Source organism: Cheilinus undulatus, linkage group 17 (genome assembly GCF_018320785.1).
Source record: "Cheilinus undulatus linkage group 17, ASM1832078v1, whole genome shotgun sequence".
NCBI lineage: Eukaryota > Metazoa > Chordata > Actinopteri > Labriformes > Labridae > Cheilinus > Cheilinus undulatus.
Window position 1 is genome coordinate 14135242 of NC_054881.1, and position 21662 is coordinate 14156903.

Below are 21662 nucleotides of genomic sequence, written 5' to 3' on the forward strand. Positions count from 1 at the left end.
TGAAACCAAACCTAAAGGATAGTATCAACATGCAGCTTAGTTGGCCTGTTTTGAGGTCCTTGACACAGTATTTTTCTGGCAAAACGCCTAGTTCTCATGTGTAAGTGAAGAATTGTGAATAGAGGAAAAATGTTGTTATTTACTGATGAAAAAGATGCCTGCCTTTTTACTTGATTGTTGAACAAACATGTGGCCCTCTCCCAACGTCTAAAAGTACAGTTATCACTGAAATTAAAAGTATGATTGAAATGAAAATCCATGGACAGGGTTTTGTTGAATTTGCATTCATTGTTTAGGTTTCACATACCAAAATGACACTAGCTCATAAAATGAAAAAGATTTTTAGATTGTGATTTATGATCTTTTCAGCTTATGCAGCTATAAATTTGAATTTGATTTGATCTGATTTGGCTTCTGTTGGAATTCAAATCGCAAAATTGATAACAGTTTCCATTCATTCCATTTACTGGCAAATATTTTAGTTTTTTTTTTTGTGGATGATAAATCAGTGGTATCGGTCACCCTTTACATCTGTCAGTGGGTGTTAAATTTTAAAACAATATGGTGTCAAAAAATGCTGACTATGGTCATTCAGTGTTAAATTATTTGAAAATACAGCATTTTTTTTAACTCCCTGAAAAGTGGCGGTATTGGAGATAAGAGGTCTTGCCCTGGTGTCAGTGATATAAAAAATAAGAACTGACAAATCCAATATAGATGTCTTATTTAATAATTTGAACAAACACAAGTCTGTGTGATTGAAATATACATTCAGTAATGCCAAACCAGCATGTATCAACTGGGGCAGACGTAGCTCAATCTGTTTAGACCTGACTGGAACTGGCAAGTCCTTGTATGGACCAAAGTGTCAAAATTGATCTGGTTGCTGGAGAGGTACCAGTTCATTTTAAACTGGAGGCATTAAACCCCCAACCACTTTAATGCCTTCATGTGCAGCCCCTCACTCTGCATCTCTATTGTGTTTTTCGTTTGTATTACCAGCCTATCGGTGCATTTCCCTTCAGAGATTAATAAAAGTATATACAAAAATAACACTAAATGTACAAAGTAGTGCTGAGCAATTCATTGGGGTTCAGTTTCAGTGACGATTTTGGCTGACCACAATCAAAACAAGATTACTGGGATTAAACAGATATTGTGCCACATGTTGTTTTATGCTAATTCTCTCAATAGGTTTTGTGATCTGTGCTATTTTTTTCTGCATTTGTTGTTGGCCATGAGAGTAGATCAGTAAAATATAGTTGAATATATTATACTAATAATTTATTGTTATTTATACATATATATATTTATAGTATCATTTTGCTTGTTTTGCATAATCTCTTGAGTAATCATGTATAAAGATACAATAAATGCATATTCCACAACATGACAAGGCTATGAAGCAAGTTTAGCAAATAAAGCAATACAAAATAGAACTAAAAAAATACAGCAATCTAAAAATAAGATATCATGTAAAACTATGTTTTGATTCACGTTATCGATGGCTGAAGACTCTTTGTTTCTTTCTTGTACTGTAAGATAATTCTTAATTAAGAGCATTTCTTTTTCCCATAAAAATCTTTGTTAAATTCATTGATTTACCTGTTTCAGTTTCATTGCAACAAAAGTAGAATTCCTTGGCAGCTAGTTTTGTGTAATTTCTAGCTCTCAGTTATGATCAACTTCAAACAAACTCATTTATATCATCTTGAATGCACAACAGCATTAACATTTTGGTATCTGAATGTTGCCGATGTTTCTGTGCAGTTTGGGAGTGTACAGGAGTTTCCATGCATTTTTTAATTGTTATACATCTCCTACATTTCCCCCTTGTGATGCAGGTGTAGTCTTTAGAGTTTTGGTGCCATATAAATCTGATAGTACATTAAAACTTTACAATTATTACCAACAGGTATCTGAAAGTGTCAAAAATTCATTGAAAATCCTCCCCCAAAAAACCCACTTGTCTCATGAAGTAGAAGTTCTGTTGTTTAAGTTTCAGGACTTTTCGGTACTTTTGATCATTAAAATTGGACTGGACACACCTGGATACTGAAGAAACTTTTGATAATGTGGATAATTAAATTTTCCAGGGTGGATAGGAGTGACAGTTTCAGTTTCATCATAACCATTTGCAGGGATCAGAGGTGCAGCCACACCTCAGACACTACTCTGTTTAGCAATATGGAACAACACCCACTGTTGGGAAAAGAGAGAATATGACTAGAATATTTCAAGAAAAAAAACGTATGTAGGATCAACACTTATTACAAACATTTTTTTAAATTGACCATTCATCTAATACTACAGTTTAATGCATTGTAGTTTTGTTTAACTGGATTCTTATGTGGAAGTTTTGCTGAACTGTACCAACAACTGGATGCCAGTCCAGTCAACTCCAGCATCCTGAAGAGAACAACTTGCTCAAGAAATTTAAAACAGAGTCTTCTGTCCTTTTGTACATAATTTTCTATCATATTAGAAGCTTCAATTAATGACATTTTATTAAAGCTGCAGGGATCCTTGGGAGAAAACAGATCAAATCTCCAAGCAGAAATTTAAACCAGCGTAAGAAACTCCCCTTCCTCTGTGCTCCATGTGTCTGTGAGTAACTGGATAGGAGTGATGGACAGAAGAGTCATACCCTCTGGCTGTAGCACAAGGTGGGCTCACACACATTTCACTTTGAAAAGAGAACAGTAGAGGAACAGGACTTCTATTGTTTCAAGGCCAACAAGCTGCTCTGAGAGGGTACAACTGGTAAACAAAGAATACAAGTGTTTATGTTATACAGTGAACCAGATTTACCAGTGCATTATGTTTTTATAAGAAGGAAGAGCTTAACTCTTTTGAGCATCTATGACTTGGACAGAAAAACAAACAAGAATCTATTTGTAACTGAATTAAGGAACTATGATGTTGTAATAAATGCAAAGGGTTTTTAAAGACAGAAAGGTACAATATTTCTCAGCAAAAAAGGAGAGATGTAAACATGTGCTTTCATTGTGTGGTAAATTCCAGATTAAAGCCAGGTGCTCTTGAAGAGTGACACGTATAGTCGGAAAAAGGGAGAAGCCACCAGGACAATCTTCAGGCACACTCGCTCAAGTCAAGGATTTGGGTAAAAAGCCTTTATTGTTTCAGGGCACATCCAATAAAAATTAAAAATCACAAGGAAAGCTGACCGGTTCATGCCCTGATGAAGACCCTGTGCGGTTGAAACCGGTCGCTTTCCTTGTGATTTGTAATTTTTATTAGATATGCCCTGAAACAATAAAGGCTTTTTACCCAAATCCTTGACTCGAGCGAGTGTGCCTGAAGATTGCCCTGGTGGCTTCTCCCTTTTTTAGTACAATATTTCTGTTTGGTTTTCACCTGAAAATAACATCATTTTCTTCCTGAGAATGCTTCCTCTGACTGGAAATTGTCCGGTTTGTAATGTTCCTGTAATATGTGTCCTGATCTCCAGAGGGCGCTCACTCTCTTCATGTACTAAACTGAAAGTAAGGGACAGATGTGATGGAATGAAGACAGGCTGGTAACATGATTGAAAAAATACTTAATGGTCCCAAACAAGAATTCCAGTCTGGATTATTTATTTGCACATTCCAACTCTGTGCTTTATTTGGTTCATAAAAAAAATGCATGTTGCATTTTGTTCCTCTCCAATATTCCAGCATGCATTTGTGAAACTACTCTTGTGTTCACATAGCATGGATGTGTAAAGACTTTTTAAAGAGGGGGGTACAGATTATGTGTTCACAAACCCTTAAGTATTTACGCACCATTAATGTTCGTCTACTTTAACTGTTAACAGAGATATCCTTGTCCTTATATGACTACATACAGTACTTTCCAACATTTGAAAACACAGGAGGTTTGGAGCAGGGGTGTTTCCAGGGCTTGGGTACATGGAGGGCTGAGCCCAGATTCCTTACAGTTAAGAATGTGAACAGTTCAGCACTACACTGCATGAGGTTTATCAGAAAATGTGTAAATGAGTGAGAGAAATAATACAGTGCTGAGAAAAAGTATTTTCCACCTTCCTGACTCATTATTTTTTGCACATTTGTCACATTTAAATGTTTCAGAACATCACGCATTATCCATCCATTTTCTATACCGCTTATCCCATTTGGGATATATATATATATATATATATTTCTACTGACTCACAAGGTTATCATCTTTTCAACATTACAAAGTAATTTGCTGTGTCTTTAAGAAGTTTGCTGGTCAGTGCACTGTTATAATATGTAAACATATGAGAAGACAGAAAAGGGGAAGCACTGCAGGATATTTGCCGTACTCACACGCAGGTGCTCTTTGGGTACTTTGGACTTGCTATACTTGATTCATCTTGTGATAGGGTTGCACAGGTAAGAAAAAAACAAGTAACAAAACTGTCACCTTCCTTCAAAAGAACTTTTTTTTTTAAAGATTTTTTTATATAGCAACAAGAGGAATCAAATGTGCACCTGCAGTACTGATTAAAACTCACACAAATTTAAAGCCTGGAGGTCTGCTGATTCCTTGGTTATTCTATACAAACTAAAGTGAATCCTCAACACAGCCAGATGATGGCTTTCCATCATAAAGTTGGTGAATAAAGAAATTAATAGAAAGTAACCCAATGAACAAAAGAAAAAAGTTACATTTAAAGCAACTCAGGTGCAATTTTGGAATCAGCTTCAAAGACTCTGTGACGTGTGGACACTGTTGCAGGTCTTCAGTACACCCAAAACAGGTACTAATTTCCTACATTATTAAATTACAACAGTAAAACTAAGTAATATAAGTTCAACCCCACAAAATATATTTTTGTAGGATAAGCTGTTTTACTTCTGAATACTGCATGTCATCATCATGACGTTATTATCATCAGGATGTCAACTCGGCTATTTATACCTGCCTCCCATGAGTCAACACCTGTCTGATCACATCACCATTACATCCTCTCCTGATAAATCTGAAATAGTAAGAGGAAACAAAGCATTATAGTATTTTTAAAAACCTTTAGTGATAAAATAGAGTAGTTATACTTACAATATTGCAGAACTGAAATACAATTTTAAGCTAAAACTATCTATTTGTACTTCAGCTATTATTTTCTGCCAACTTTTATATTGTATATCTAATTCAGATATGTTGTAATTTTTTTACTTAGCCACATTAATCTGATGACAGCAGCTTTTAACATTAAGGTTTATTATCCAATATATTATTCAATATTAAATATATATTAACAGAAAAAAATATCTAATTCTATAAAGACCTTTTTTTTGCTTGATACAGCACAATATATGGCATGTTAATTAAATTAAAAAAACCCTCTAAGATTTAGTTATTTGGTTGTGTAAATCCCTATTTATTTTGGGGTTCCTGAGATGAAATTCAGGGGTGCTCCAGCACATCTTAAAGGATCTAAAATCACCTGTGAAGTAGCCTTACGTAGCTGAAATGACTTACTTTAGACCAGCCTTTATTGGGTGCCTTCTGCATCATCAGGGGTGCCTTTTATGCATATCATTAGCTATCCTGACATAAATAATCCACATTTTCTTTATTTTCAGTTTTGCTGGTTTGCTGAAATTCACTGAAATATTCTTTCACGAGCTCTGTGTCCATTCTATGGAAATATAGGCATTTTAAGAAAGTGCTTTAGAGCAGTGGTTCTCAATTGGTGTAGCTTTAGGACCCACCAAAGTCTTTTAAATGAAAAATCACAACCCAGATGTAAAAAAATAAAAAATAAAAAAATGCATGTTTATTTTACATAAAATATTGAAGTTTTGATCTTGGATGAATCAATAGATATGACTGAAAAATAGAGACAGGGGAAAATAAATACATTTTACACCCCATTTCCTGATGACAGAGGATAAAATTTTGTTTTCCAGAGATTTTCTGGAATTGACTCATAATGGAAAAAGCAGCTATGTAAACCCAGGAAACAGATAAACGAGTAAGCAATAACGAGAAAAACATTTAAAATTGTCTATTATCTCTGTAGAAGAGAGTAAAATGTATGGTTGTCTGTCCATTAATGACCTGATTCCCTAATAGACGCCATTTTTTCCCGTCTGAAATAAGTGCTGCGACCCACTTATGGGTCACAACCCACCAGTTGAGAACCACTATTTTGGAGACTTATCTTCATTCTATTATACACTAATGCTGTCGTGTTTCTATTAATACATTTTGACCGGGGTGACTTGTCATATCTCAAGTATTGTAACCCTAATGCCTTGACAGAAAAAAAGGTTGAGAAACGTTGATTTATACGCACAGTCTCAATGTTTCAACCTCATTTCAGGTTAAGTTTTTGTTTCCCTCAAAAGTCTTTGGATTTTATTTTACTTGAGCATATTTACATTCAAGACAAAAAACTGAAAGTAGATTTTTCAGATCACCCAGCTATATTCTTGTCAAAATTTCACATTCACCCACCCATCAAACATTTCGCGCGAAAATGTCTGGAAGTGGTCACGAGAGTGTGATGACGTTAAAACTGAAAAAGGCGGTCTTTAGGAATGCTCGTTTTCAATTGGATAGCACGATTGGACGCTTTGCATTAAAAAACATAACGTGGCGTTTGATTGGACGGGCTGATTAGCGTCTTGTCCCGCCCCTGCCCGCCCCGCCCCCATCAGCTCGCTCGGCTTTCCTGCGCCAGCAGCGGTGAGTGTCACCGAGGTTGGGCTGCTGCCGGAGAGACCCGGAGTCAGGGCAAACCTCGACCAGTTAACCCGGACTGGCATCTCGAAGGGGCTGAGGGGCTGCCCCTACGAGCTTAAACCTGTATACCATCAAGGTTGGATCCTGCGCCTCTCTCCGTCACCACCGCCCGTCCTCCTGATGTCGGATTTCAAGCTCGGGATCGTACGGCTCGGCCGTGTGGCCGGGAAGGTGAGCTGGATCCCAGGGCTGCCATGTGCGGCCGGGGAAGGGCCCTCGGGGACTAAAAACGATGGAAAATTTACCGTTACCGTGATGAGTCGGTTGTAGACAACTCCTGACATGGGCATTGAGCTGTTGTTGATGCAAGAGTCGTTCAGCTTTACAGATTTCAGCCGCATTTGAACGGATTAAAGAAGCCGGCCGTGCCGAGCTGGAGAGGTTTTCCGTCCCTCTGCCGCCACCACAGTCTCGCTGTGAAGCTAAAGCTAACTAGCATGTAGCAGCATACGTTAGCTCAAGGCTCACGTTAAACGGTTGAATAGTGACCTAAAGGTAAACAGGGAGCTGTTTTTTCGCGTGACATGTGTCGGCTGATGTATTTATTGAGAAGACACTTTCCTTTAACGTCGGTAGTTGGTACAAACAGTATAACAGTCGATGGTGTAGCTAGCAGTGCCACGCTAGCGGTGTTATTTGGATTACACGGTGAAGTGTCTGCTAATGAGGAAGCCATTGCCATGCTCCATCAACTGATTCTTTTGTGCAACGTGACAAAGCACCGGCAGCACAGCCCACCACCCAACAGCTGTGGCCGAAAAACTTGCTTGTGTTTTTGCCACAAGTTACATAAGTATATATTTCCACGCTGACGTTATATTACGTCTGAATGCTGGTCAAGAAATGTGTCCTGGCTGCTCCTCTCACGAGACACTCAGTCGGGATAGACGTTGCAGCCCGTTTTGAGTGAGCTGTGACGTATCAGCTGCACACCTGCTGAGTGACAGGACTTCTGGGCTCTAACCAACCCTCATACAGCTCATTTACATGTTGTCACTCCTGATAAAATCTATACAATAAGTCTGACAGTTCAGGCAACGTGTCACATTCCATGTTTGGACCTTTTGGTATGTGGGAAACACCGTGCTGTATCATGCTCTGTCTATCGTGGGGCTACCGTGTTGGTGTCTTGTCACGTGCACATATAAGTCCCTTTTACAGGTAGCTCTTGCACGAGATTCTGTTCTTTTTAAACCTCACAGTAGAAACACGGTACTGTTAGAATTTCTAGGTTGGTTTCAAGGGATTGTTAAGATTATTTTTAACTCTATGACACTGATATTTGTGAAGCCTAAAGGACATTTCTGTCGTTTATGTTAGCCATAGCTTACACGTGCGAGGCAAATTCCTTGCTGAGAGTTTGACCATACCTTCAACTGCTTATCTGTGTGGTTGTGGCTTATGCAGTGCTCTCTGTGCTGAGTGGCTTTTATGAACCTTTATGAACGTTTCATGAAAGGCTCGAAAAAGTGGCACGTTTTTGGTGCTGTCCTTTTTTGATAATTATTTTATTGAATGATTGTATCAAAAGTTAGACTCTTAAAAATAAATCTTTTCCAATGAGACGTGTCGTTTGGAAGGGAACTAATTCTGTTGCTGGTTGATTTTAAAATTAATCACGTTAATCACATGATTATGCTGTGATTAATCCTGATTATTTATCAGACATTACTAATACAATCATTTGCTTTCATTTTGATTTGAGATAAAAGAATCACTAGTATAGTAAATTAATTGTTATTATAAACTGTCTTAGCTTAGTTGTAATGGTTTGCAAATTACAGTATCTTAATTTACAGAACAACAATATCCATAAACTGCAAACTAAATCAGCAAACACATCAAGTTAAAAAAACTTAGGCTGCAGAGTGAGCACAAACTGCTTGATTTGAAGCCCCTTGTCCGCAACGATGTTGGATCTGCAGGCCTTGGTGACCCACTTAGCAGTTGCATTGGTTAGATTAGTTGTAGTCATTTTGTTGACAAATCCAGGTCTGCTTGGTCCGTTAGCATCTTTGCTGGTTTTATCTAAACTTCTGTTTGGCAGCTTTTTAAATCAGAATTTGCCGTTGGGTAGACCAGGGTTTGTCTCCTCACTCATCACTTTCACCTCTCCATCCTCAGGCATGTAAACATCTGCACTGGAGGACTTTGGAAGGAAGCTGTGTCGAACTTGGCCAAATGATTAATTTGCGTTATATTTATTTGTTTATTTTTTAAGAAAAGAGAAAGTGTGTGTACCTTTATTGGAGAGATGGGATCAGAGAGTGGGGAATGACATGCGATGAAAGAGACATAGGCTGGACTTAAAACTAGACATTGGGCGCAACCTAACCACGAGGCCATTTGCGCCCTAATGGGTTAAGGTTGCCGTGTCAAGGTTAAAGTGTGCAGCTCAGACAGATTACAGCAATCAAAGCAAATATTTATTGACTATTTGGGAAGTTGTTCTTGTCTAGATTAGGGGTGCGCCGATTGCAATTTTCTGGTCGATCACCGATCTTTAAAAAGCCTGACCTGCCGATTCTGATTTTGGCCGATACCAATGTTTTTTTTAATAACTGACAGCATACACCTTCAATGTTCCAATCTTATTTTATTGAAAAACACTGAACAATACCTGTGAAACAATACAAACTTGTTGTTTTAACTGCACATGAGGTAGTTCTCTCAAATATAAATGAAAAGTTTAGAGCATTGCTGTCCAAACTAATAAATTATATCAGTTCCTTTAGTCTTTCATTTTTCACATTTTAGTAGGTAGAGGTACATATGAAACCAAGCTGATTCCAATTTTGGCCGATCGATCGGTGCACCCCTAGTCTAGATATCAACCAGTATTGATATTGATGATTATTAGAAGTATGACATGAAGGTATTAAACTGTAGAAAATAGTTGGCTTGAAATTCTGGTATTGTAACAACCCTAACGCTAAATTAGTTTGTGCATATAAGAAGTTGTTCCTAGTATAAAACAATGGACATAGCAAAAGATCAAAAAGCTTTGTGTTAGCCCACTGAAAATTATATTCAACTTTGTACAGATCAGCACGATGTGTAAAAACACCATGTTGTTTTCAGAAGAAATTCAAACTCAGAAATTTCATATTTACAATACTAATAAGGTAATAATACAAACTAAGAAATATTTTTTTTGTAACTGATGAAACCAACTACTCTCAGAGGAAAATGAGGTCAGCACAACACTGACACTAGAGAGGTGGCAGGGTCTGCTACATATGCACCATGTATAAGATGGTGCTTTTCTTCTGTTTTTATTTGGTTTATTCATCGTGAAACTGAAGAAAATCTGCAGACATGAAAATCAACCAATTAAGATTTTTCTTGTTTGATTAAAAATGTCTTCCCCAAAACTACATAGTGCCCCTTTAAAGTGCTATTTCACAGTTCCACCCTGTAACAGTAAGGCCAGTGGTACTCCACCTTATTCAAAGAGCCACATTCTCTAAAAAACACTTTAGCGAGAGCCACAATACAAACCAGGAATGTAAGGTAGATAATAGATCAGATAATCTGTTGTTGAAATTAAATAAAACAGTGGATTGGTGGATAATTATGAGGTTAAATGGATGCAAATGTCTGTATAGAGTCAGAAGAACCAATATGTCACTGATAATGAGCATATAGTTATTGTATTTATCACTGACATCAGGCAAAAACCTTGTATCTCAATTTTTCATGATTTTAATTTGTTTTTATAAATCATATTTATATCATTTTTTATAAATAACAAACTTTTCATTCCCTGAAAAGTAGTCATCTTGGAGATACCAATCTTTGGCCCAACGCGTTATGAAAGTTTCACCTGGCCTAAAGATTTTTTAAGATATTGGCATGTGCTGAGTTTGAGCTCTGAGATGCTTTCCAAAGAAAATGATGAATGATGGTTGGCTAGTTGGGTATTTATATCCCACACTGGGGCATTTACTGGAGTTCTGTGACTTTATTAACATAAAAGAGGTGCTTTCTAATTTTTTTCCAGTCATTATTATTAGCCTAATCCTTTAGTAAAAGGAGGAGGGGCCTCATATTGGTCTTTGCCCTGGGCCTCCAAATGACTTAAACCAGCCCTGCCTCACACCTGCAGCTCTCCAGACACATCATTTCACCCTGCTTCATTTTGGAAAAATTTCTCTAGATATTACATTATCTCCACGTGTGATCTGTGTGAGTTATGCTCATTGATGACGCGCATCTGCATAATTGTCAAAAGATATGGGTGTGAGAGAGCATTGGCAGGATGTGGCTGGAGAAAAAGTTAAAACAAGGAAATGGGAAGTTTCAGATTAAACACGACAGCAGACCTCAATGAATGAGCAAACTAAAGAGATGCGCCACCGGCAGACCTCCTCTGCTCTCTTCTCTCACACACACTCCTACGTCGAGCGCATCCGACAGTAATAACATATGGATTTAAAACAATAAATGTTTAAAATTGGAAGTTAAAGCCTGTCTTCTTTATGTGGGTAACAGATTTATTGATGTGAGCTACCGTGAATCTTTACTGATGACAGTGTTTATCTTCATAAGGGTTTTTAGTTAAAGTTTGTGCAGCTGTCTGGACATCAGCAGACACGCCAATGGAGGCAGCGACACACTGCATCTGGCTACTTGGGGGCTCTGTAGTAACAGAAATGAGAAAGGAAAATAAAATTAATGAATAGAAAAGCTCAGAGTTGTGCTTGCCTGATCGGGCAAGTCCTTACAAGTTTTGCTTGCCCGTCGGCTTTTTGAAGTTGCCCCGGGCATTCGGGCAACCGTTAATGTCGGACCCTACTGAAGTAAACTTTCTGTGTAGAAATGGAAAAATAAAACCATGTATGCATAATATAATATTTTTAGTAACGGTTGACAGCATTACAGTTGGCTCATTCACACTGCCACTTCAAGGCCTAATATTTGCGTCTGTCGTGTTTCACCTGCACTAAGAATGTCAGAGACATAAAGGGAATAGAGGCGTTAACGTAAATAGATCTGTGCTTTTTATAACCTTCACGCCCGCATATTTAGTCTGTGTTGGGTTGAACGTTTAAAAAATCAATCCACTAGAGGTTGCTGTTTAACACGGACCTCCATAGCTGCTTCATTGCTGCTTTATCTGCCTGCCACCCAGCTGTTCAGTTGTAGTTGTCTGTCTTTTACTTTTGTACCATATTTGTCAATGTTTCCTTAAAGACTATGTAAAGTTCTTAATCCTTCAAACTATTCTTTTTTTTGTGTTTTGCTGGTCTGCATTAAACTGAACCCATGATTATACATGGTAGTGCAACGTTTTGTCTGTATCTGTAAACTTTGAGTGAAAGTGCAGAAATATGGATGAAATGATCGCAGAGTACGTACAGAAATGTAGAGCATAAACAAGCCATTATGGGGCAAGAAGGGATCAGCAGAGCCAGTGGGGAGCATAGTGCCCTGTGAGTGTGAAGCTCCCGCTGAGGCATGCTTTCTCACATTTCTTAATTCTGTAATTCAATGTAAAATAACAGATGGGGAAACCAGTTAAGCTGTTGTGGAATATGAATGTCTAGAGATGGACCTTTGTTGTGATGCTGTTGTCGAAATGCACTATGAAAAGGGCTATGTTGTGCGGTTGAAAACCAGTTAAATTACAGACATGCATTAGCGTTTTCCCTGTTTTAAGTTGACCAGCTGCTTATCAACCTTAAAGTTGTGAATATCTCTGTTGTTTTATCAATCCAGAAAATTTGTGCTTGCTTGATGGCTGTAATTTTAAAACTTGTAAGCAGTCATTGGTTCTGGGTCTGTTCCCACGTTGGCCCTTTCCTGTTTAGGTTTCTTTAAAATAATCACAACGTAATTTAAAAAAATGTTGGTGTCTTGCTAAAGCAGGATGTGAATTGAAAGCTCCTGTTGCAAGAGTACTTCCTATTGTTTTTCCAGTTCAGTTAATACCTTATCATTTATTATGTATTATATTGTAATCCTTGTGTTTTAAGTGTTTATCCGTTTCCTTTTTCAGACAAAATACACACTGATTGATGAGCAGGACATACCTCTAGTGGAAAACTATGCCTTCGAGGTAAATCAAGAGAATTTAACAGTGATATTTTTTAAGCCCTTTTTTGGTTAATATCTTTTGGTGGCACCAGGGGATGAACAGCGTTCTTCTTTTTCAGGCGCGCATGGAGGTTGATGCAGATGGAAATGGAGCTAAGATCTTTGCCTACGCTTTTGACATCGGTAAAGGCCGCTGGGCAGGGAGGCCGTTACACGAGCTTCTTTGGTGAGTTATTTTTTTTCTTTGTGCTCCTCTGAACGATCCTTAAAGTCCTGGATAGGACATGTCGCCTTTCAAGTGGTCGATTATATAAAAAAATAGAGTATTGTAAGTGTGCAGATATAACCTTAAATAGTGACATATCTAAATGAACAGATATGAACATTACTGCTGATATATATAACTGATATTTTGGCTACAGTGATCTGCCTGTATCATATGTCAATATTGGCCATATGAACAAGCAAGTTAGTTGGGTTGTAAGCCAGACCAATAGACCTACATCAGCTGAAATGTTTTTATTTATTTATCATCATGCCTTACACTTTAAAGTGTGTTTTAAGGACTGAAGTTTTAGGTCTAAACTAGATTCAAAAGTCTGTATCAGCCAAAATTATTCTGTAAATATTGGCATACCAGATATCAGCAAAATCCCATATCTTTCATCCCTAAAAAAAGAGTAGTTGATTTTGGCTTTCATGTTTTCAAAAAGCATCAAATGAAAACCTTTTTGCACTGTATAAAATGAGGCACACAATGCTTGGGTTGATTTGGGCATTGCATTGTTTGTCCTTTGGATCACTCTGCATCTATTGTTTACAAAACCAGCATCACTTTGTACATCTCATGTAGCTGAGCATCACAGCTGAAATGGGAAAACTGCTGCACATACTAATTGAATTGGCTGAGAGTAATGCTAGATATTCTTTATTTGTGTACGCAAGGTTAGTAGATAGCAGCTTGTTTAAGAAAGCTGCTATCTACTAACCTTGCGTAGGTGTTGAAGTTCAATTATTGGTGCACAATTCATGTAGAAAAGGTCTGTTCTTATTTTAGCTTAAAGGTTCATTTTGGTCCGTGCCTTATTAGTACTTTACTAGTAGTACTTAACGCTTGTTTTTCCCTCTTCGATCAGTCTAAATTTCCCGCATTTAACCTCAAAGGTTTGCAACTAACTGCCCCTGAGTCAACAGAGATGTTAGATAGTGCTGTTCCATGACGAATAATTTGGGATCCAGTTCAAGACTAAATTTCACTGCACTTAATTGACTAGTCTTAAGTTGGGGATGTACTCAGATACTTTTGAAAATTAAGCACTGTTTATTTAACATGAGATGGCAGTTAATGTTGTGAAGTGTTCTGAAGACTGTGGCAAAATTAAGCAATACTAGCACCACCTGCCTTCAGCCTTCCTTGCTCATTGACAACCACAATCTGGCACTGAATATGTTTACTCATATTCAAGTCTAGCCTGACATGGTCTATGCACAATGTTATCCCCTTTTTCTGGATCAAAATAGCACAAAATTACACTTTTACTATGAGATGCTATCAGTGTTACCTATCCACCGTTGTTTACATCAGGTTAAGGAGCATAATGTCAAAAGGGCAGAAGCCTTTAACCAGAGGAACAGTGGCTACTAGTGGAAGAGGCTGTGTTTCAGTTTAGATGGAGATTTGACAGGAATTGTGGGCCTGAATTTCAAAAATACAGTTTCAAGAAAAAGTATGTGTACCCTTTGGGATTTCTTGGATTTCTGCATAAATTGGTCATAAAATGTGTTTTGATCTTCATCTAAGCCACAACAATAGACAAACACAGTCTGCTTAAACTAATACCGCACAAAAAATTTTCATGTTTTTATTGAACAAACCATGTAAACATTCGCAGTGCAGGGTGGAAAAAGTATGTGAACCCCTAGGCTAGTGACTTCTCCAAGAGCTAATTGGAGCCAGGAGTCAGCCAACCTGGAGTCCAATCAATGTGATGAGATTGGATGTGTTGGTTAAAGCTGCCCAGCCCTATAAAAAACACACACCAGTGTTGAATTTGCTGTTCTCAAGAAGCATTGCCTGATGTGAACCATGTCTGGCACAAAAGAGCTCTCAGAAGACCTATGATCAAGAATTGTTGACTTGCATGAAGCTGGAAAGGATTACAAAAGTATCTCTAAAAGCCTTGATGTTCATGTGTCCACGGTAAGACAGACTGTCTACAAATGGAGAAAGTTCAGCACTGTTGCTACTCTCCCTAGGCGTGGTCGTCCTGTAAAGATGACTGCAAGAGCACAGCTCAGAATGCTCAGTGAGGTGAAGAAGACTCCTAGAGTGTAAGCTAAAAACATTGCTACATGTTCAGTTTGCAAAGAGCAGCTGGATGTTCCACAGCACTACTGGCAAAATATTCTGTGGACAGATGAAACCAAAATTGAGTTGTTTGGAAGGAACACACAACGCTATGTGTGGAGAAAAAAAAGGCACAGCACACCAACATCAAAACCTCATCCCAACTGTGAAATATTGTGGAGAGGCCTTCATGGTTTGGGGCTGCTTTGCTGCCTCAGGGCCTGGACGGATTGCTGTCAATAACGTAAAAAAGAATTCCCAAAGTTACCAAGACATTTTGAAGGAAAACCTAAGACCATCTGTCCGCCAACTGAAGCTCAACAGAGGATGGGTGATGCAACAGTACAACGACCCAAAGCATAGAAGTAAATCAACAACAAAATGGCTTCAACAGAAGAAAATACACCTTCTGGAGTGGCCCAGTCAGAGTCCAGACCTCAGCCCGATTTAGATGCTGTGGCATGACCTCAAGAGAGCGATTCACAACAGACATCCCAAGAATATTGCTGAACTGAAACAGTTTTGTTAAGAGGAATGGTCCAAAATTCCTCCTGACCATTGTGCAGATCTGATCTGCAACTACAGGAAACGTTTGGTTGAGGTTATTGCTGCCAGAGGAGGGTCAACCAGTTATTAAATCCAAAGGTTCACATATTTTTTCCACCCTGCACTTTGAATGTTTACATGTTTTGTTTAATAAAAAGATGAAAACATATAATTTTTTGTGTGGTATTAGTTTAAGCAGACTGTGTTTGTCTATTGTTGTGACTTAGATGAAGATCAAAACACATTTTATGACCAATTTATGCAGAAATCCTTAAGGGTTCACATACTTTTTCTTCCAACTGTATATGAAGAATTGGTTAAATTGAGGAGTACTGGTAGCGACTACAAAGATGTTGAATTATTTAGCCAACTAATTCTGCACATCCCTAATTATAACATTTTTATGTTAATGAATTGCACTGTATTCAAATTGGCGCATACCAAGGCAACTTATTTCAAAGTTGATTAAAAGTAAATTTAAATCACGATTGTTTAACAGTCTAATGAAATACATCATTGTTCAACTTTGACACTTCTCTGAAAGAAGTGTAAAATTGGTTCACAGAGTCCGGCTAACTTTAGCAATTCTAGCATTCAGTCCTTCTGTGGTTACTTATTATTCTGGTTGAGTGGCTACATGACAGTTTAACCTGACACAACCTACATACAACCTTATCTCCATTTTCTCTGTCAAAACACTGCAAAAACCACTTAGCACTTACAAGATGGCATACATTTATCTGTTTGTTCACACCTTGGTTGGGCATGAGTGACTTTTTAGCAGGTTTTACAAAACATTTGAAGAGACTGTGAGCCTAAATTAATATAAATATTCAACTGACTTAAAATTCTATAACTGACAAGCAAAGCTGGCCTTGTTTATAAATTCAGTCACCGTCATTCCTTTCTTAAAACTGCCCGCACTTTTCTCTGCTGTTGTCATTAGTTTGGTATTTGAGTAGTTCAATGACTCACTACTGGATGGCCTACAAATGTCAAAGTCAGCAGTTAAATTGGATGATGGTATTTCATGTCTATCAGAACAAAATTAATCATTTTCCCTGAGTAACACTGAATAATATGGACGATGACTTGTTTTTTACCTGAAATAAGTCTAAAAGCAGTGTTCGTGGACCCCATAATTGGATCTCTTTTACACGATATAGAAATGTTTTGAAATAAACAAAGCCATTCATCACACGGACCCGGTTGCTAACTGGAGCTTCAGCCTTTGGGAACTCTGCCTTTGTTCTAATTAATTGTGATTATTTTTGTTTGTAACTGACATAAAATCTTTTCATGTCGTTACACAGGGAGAAGCATAGAGGAGGCATTGCCCCCAGTTTTCAAGTCATCCACATTAACTCAGTCACTGTGGACAACAGGCTAGACAACCTGCGACTGGTGCCTGTGGGTTGGAGCCCCAAACCAGAGGAGATTTCCAGCAAGCAGAGGTATGACATTACTAGTGCACAAGGTCGTCCATAAGGGGGGATAAAGAGGAGGGGAAGTTTTCTGGGGCCCAAGGATGTCAGGAAAATCACAATCCATTGTAAAGTTAACCTTTGATAGCCATATTTGACATTTAACCAGAATAATAACCTATCAAAGTACTGCTGTTATATAATGTAAAACCCATTTTCTTAATACAGAATTACAACCTTATTGGTGAAGTTAATGGTGTGGATGAGTACAACGACTCAACCATTTGGAGAGTAATGTCAGACTCTGTAGCTAAACCAAGATGTGCACAAATGCCAGGATGCCAGAGAATGAAGTAGAAGCAACTGAAATAAATTTAAGAGAAAAATAATTGCAAAATAAAGGCTGGAATTGGCAAAAAAAGTGGGTTAAAAGTGACAAAATGGGTTTCAAGTATCAAATATTGGTAGACGTAAGTGTTGAAAAGTGGTTTGAGTGGTAAAAATGAAATAAAAGCAGCAAAGATTGATTAATAAATGAAAAAATGGGCAGTAAAATTGTTGAAAAACTTTTAAGTGGCAAAAATAGTGGCTTGAAGTGGCAAGACATTGGCTAAAAGTGACACAATGGGTGGTAAAAAGGGTGAGATGCAGTTAAAAAGTGGCAAAAATGGGTTGTAAGAGTTAAAAATTTGAAGAATTATGTAGTGAAAAGTGATTCAAAAATGGAGAAAAAAAATTTAAAGGAGGCAAAAAAAAGTTGACTATCAAGTAAAAATGGGTTGAGAAAGGAAAAAATGATGAAAAGGGGCAAAATTGATTAGCTTAAGTAGTGAAACATGTTAAAAGTAGCTAAAATGGACTAAATTAGCCAAAAATGGGTTTAAAGTGAAATCAAATGTGATTATAAAGTGGTTTAAAAAGGGTGTAGAAGTGGCATGAATTAATAATTTGAACATCAGAACCCAAATGTAGGTTGACGCACTTTTCAGCTCCAAAATGACGTAACTGTTACCCAGGAGGCTAGCACCAATGGCACTGAACCAACACTCATGCAATAATATCATCAGTAAATCATAACTAGGGGGTTTTTCAGGGGCCCAGTCAATTCTGTAGGTAGGCCTGCTAGTATGGCATACTATATACAAATGAGATATTTAAAGGTTGTATGGGAATTGGAAAAAAAAACCCTAAAATCATCTTTGATTACTTGTACGTGTTAGGTTAGGTATAATTGGCTGTAATTATTGCTGTAAAATCTTCTATATGCATCATTGCATGCATTTGTATAAGAGGATAGACATGCATATTCAGAGGCAGTTTCAGTTTTCTTAAGTTTTGTTTAGCAGATTAAATTAATTATTTTTATTTGAGTCCAAAAATATATGGGTTATGATGAAGCTTTTTATTTGTTTCATACAATGAATTCCAAATAGTTTATTAAATTGAGCATATCCTTCAATTTGGGAATAATTGGCCCTCTGGCAGTGAGAATAAAACAAATGTGGCCCTCTCAGTAACCAGAGTTGCCTGTCCCTGCTCTAGAAGAACTTTATGACTGGAGGCACATACCTAATATTACTTCTGCTGTGCTCTTGTATATCCAGAGAGCAGTCTCTGTACTGGCTGGCCATCCAGCAGGTACCTGCTGACCCTGTGGAGGAGCAGTATCTGGAGCTGAGCCGCACACGCTACTACAACGCTAACGGGGAGCTGGTAGAGGAAGAAGAGTGCTCCTGTACCTACTATGAGTGTCATTATCCTCCATGTTCACTCATCGAGAGGAGGGTACGAGCCTTAACTAGGATTTTATGTGACTAAATCTGTTGTTAAATTCTATTTCTGTCTTCACACAGTGTAATCTTTTAACCCAGAGTTAAATATGACTTTTCTCTTTGTCTTTCCACAGCTCCGGGAGTTCAACATCTGCGGCCGCTGCCAGGTGGCTCGTTACTGCGGCTCCCAGTGTCAGCAGAGGGACTGGCCTGCCCACAAGAAGCAGTGTCGTGAGCGCAAGCGGGTGCTGGCCCTGGAGTCTGAGCCCGAACGATGATCTGCCCTCATCCTCGCCTGGGAGAGAGGAGGGAGAACAGAGGGGGGGAGCAGGGTTAGACTCGTGGGTGGGGAGCTGGGAAAAATGCTGACAAGAGACTAACGACTGAGGACAATGTTGGTAGCCTGATGGACTCTGGGGGGAAATAGACGGAGGATTAGGAATCAAAAAGACATCTACCACTTCCCAGAACTGGTATTTCTCCATAGCTTGCTTTTCATGTGGATGACGGGGAAAGTTCTGTTTTTGTTTATCTTTATTTTTCTCGAGGACAGAGACCCTCGAGCTCTACTTGCTGCTATGGTTTTGTATGTGAGGGGGAAAAAGTCGTCTTGTTGATGAACTGGACAAGCTTCTTTGGACCACAATACGGACAGTCGTCGTCATCCACTTTTGTTCCTCCACCCAGCCGGGAGGGAGGGTGGGGAGGGAGACCCCAGGGGCTGCAGTACCCGTCGTTCAGCTGGTACAATGGGACATGGACCTTTTCACTGTATCGCTCCCTTTCTGACCTCTCTGCTGCTCACGGCTGCTGTCTTTATGGTCAGCGACACCTTAGCCGCCTCCCTGTCCATCTGTCCGTTGTACCCCCACTAACCCCGCCCCCCATACCCACACGCAGCCAACTACAACACACGTCGGATTTCACTGATTGAATCACACTACCAGTATTGAGTGTGGAAGTGTGCGTATGCTTGTGTATGTGTGTGTATGTGTTGCCAATATGTACTGAAGGACTTTGACACGGTCAACATGGGTAATGGGCGAGTTGATGTACGTCTTTTCTCTTCTTAAAGGGGCCGTATGACACCGTTTTAAATTAAATGTTTAATCAGAAATCGGTGGGTTAAATATTTTCACTGTTTGATTATTAAGTTGCTGCCAAATAAAAGCTTTATTTTATTTTCTGGAAGGCTTCTTGACACCTTGATAATTATTTAAATTTTTTTGTGAATTTGGTGAGACTTTTGTGAAAGATAAGGTACAAAGGTTTAATCTTCAGAGGCTCTTGTACATTCAAAACTAGAAGGATTGTCAAACTTCTCTTATTTAAGGCCATTCCTTATGGAGTCATTGTTGTGCAAAACTTGATTGTACATTTTATCATTATGAGAGCAATGACACTGATTTTGGACTCAGGCTTTTCTTCAAACTTTACATTTTAACATGCCTTTGTGTTTAAAATTCCCCCTTGATTAGATTTCCCTACGCTCAAATTGTCTGCTTGCTCTCAAATCTTTAGTTGCTAGTTAATTTTCCTGTGCTCATGCGCCAAACTATTTCTTCCCCTCTTATTCAGGCAGCTTCTGCTCTCTTGCAAATCTGCCACTCTCAGATTTTCTGTACATGAATGAAACCATCTCTGCTTGTACTTACAACTTCTAGTGTATGAAATTTCTCTGCCTATGAAATTTTTCCTTGCTCTCAATTCTTTAGTTGCTGTCATGAATTTCCTGAGCTCATGCTCAAACATATTTTCTCCCCATAAATTCATAATTTTTTTTTCTGTGCACATGAAACTCTGTCTGCTTGTACTCAAAACTTCACACGTACAAAATTTTCTTTCTGTCTACTTGAACTTTATCTACCCTTGTGTGAAACTTTCTGTGCATACTTAAAACACTCTTTCCGCATACAAAAATTTCTGTGCTTGCACACAGCTTTCTCCATGCTGAAAATATTTGCTTGCTCTTAAACCCTTAATTTTTGCTTAAATTACCTGCACATTCTCAAAACAGTTTCTCTCATTCGGGCGGCTGTGTGCATGAAACTTGTTCTGCTTGCACTCTAAACTTCTCATGTACGAAATTTCCCTGCAAGTGCTCGAAACAGTCTCTGCCTGTGTAAGCAGCTTGCTGAACACGCTCAATATTTTTTTTCCATGTATGAAACTTTCTCTGCTTGTGCTTAAACCTTCCTATGAGCACTCAGAACAGCACAGCGATAATGGGCAGAGCTAACATGATTTGTCAATCCTGTAGCTTTTTTACTGTCTGTTGGTTCTTTCAAAAAATCCAAGAGCAGAAATACATTGAAGGCACAGAAGAAAGTTTTGAGCGCACACAGAGAAAGTTTTGAGTGCCTGCAGGAAAAGTTTTGTACGCACTACTGAGCTTGTTATGACTTTTACAGCAAAATGTGATGCTCCTTTACCACCACCATACACCATATGTTCCTAAATCCAATGCGGAGAACAACCAGGAGGGCAACTAGAAGAAAGTTTGATTCAGTTCTGTTTTCTTCTCTCTTTTCGGTGCATTTCCGTGGCAGCAATACAGCGCCACATACAGGCTTGGCATATGCACTACAGCTATTTCTGTCATTTTCAGTTACGCAGTTATTTCCTGAAACGATCCCATCTTTATGGAAAACTTTTTAAAAACAGTACGGCAATATATCTTTCTCGTCTCTGCGGGACAGGGCCTGAGTGTTTCACAAGCAAGAATAAGCAACCTGAATGAGAGTAGAATGGCTGGAGTATGAGGGCAGTACTTTCAAGAGAGCTACTGAATAT

At 38.4% G+C, this 21662-nt stretch overlaps 1 protein-coding gene across 1 annotated transcript; it reads left to right on the forward strand.

The window, feature by feature from the left end:
* The first annotated feature begins 6669 nt into the window (after positions 1-6669).
* On the forward strand, positions 6670-20050 carry zmynd19 (zinc finger, MYND-type containing 19). Its single transcript, XM_041811687.1, has 6 exons — positions 6670-6912; positions 12743-12802; positions 12900-13006; positions 16987-17127; positions 18702-18882; positions 19004-20050. Exons 1-6 carry the CDS (start codon positions 6862-6864, stop codon positions 19145-19147), a joined length of 684 nt encoding a protein of 227 aa, XP_041667621.1. The 5' UTR covers positions 6670-6861; the 3' UTR covers positions 19148-20050.
* Positions 20051-21662: the final 1612 nt, after the last annotated feature.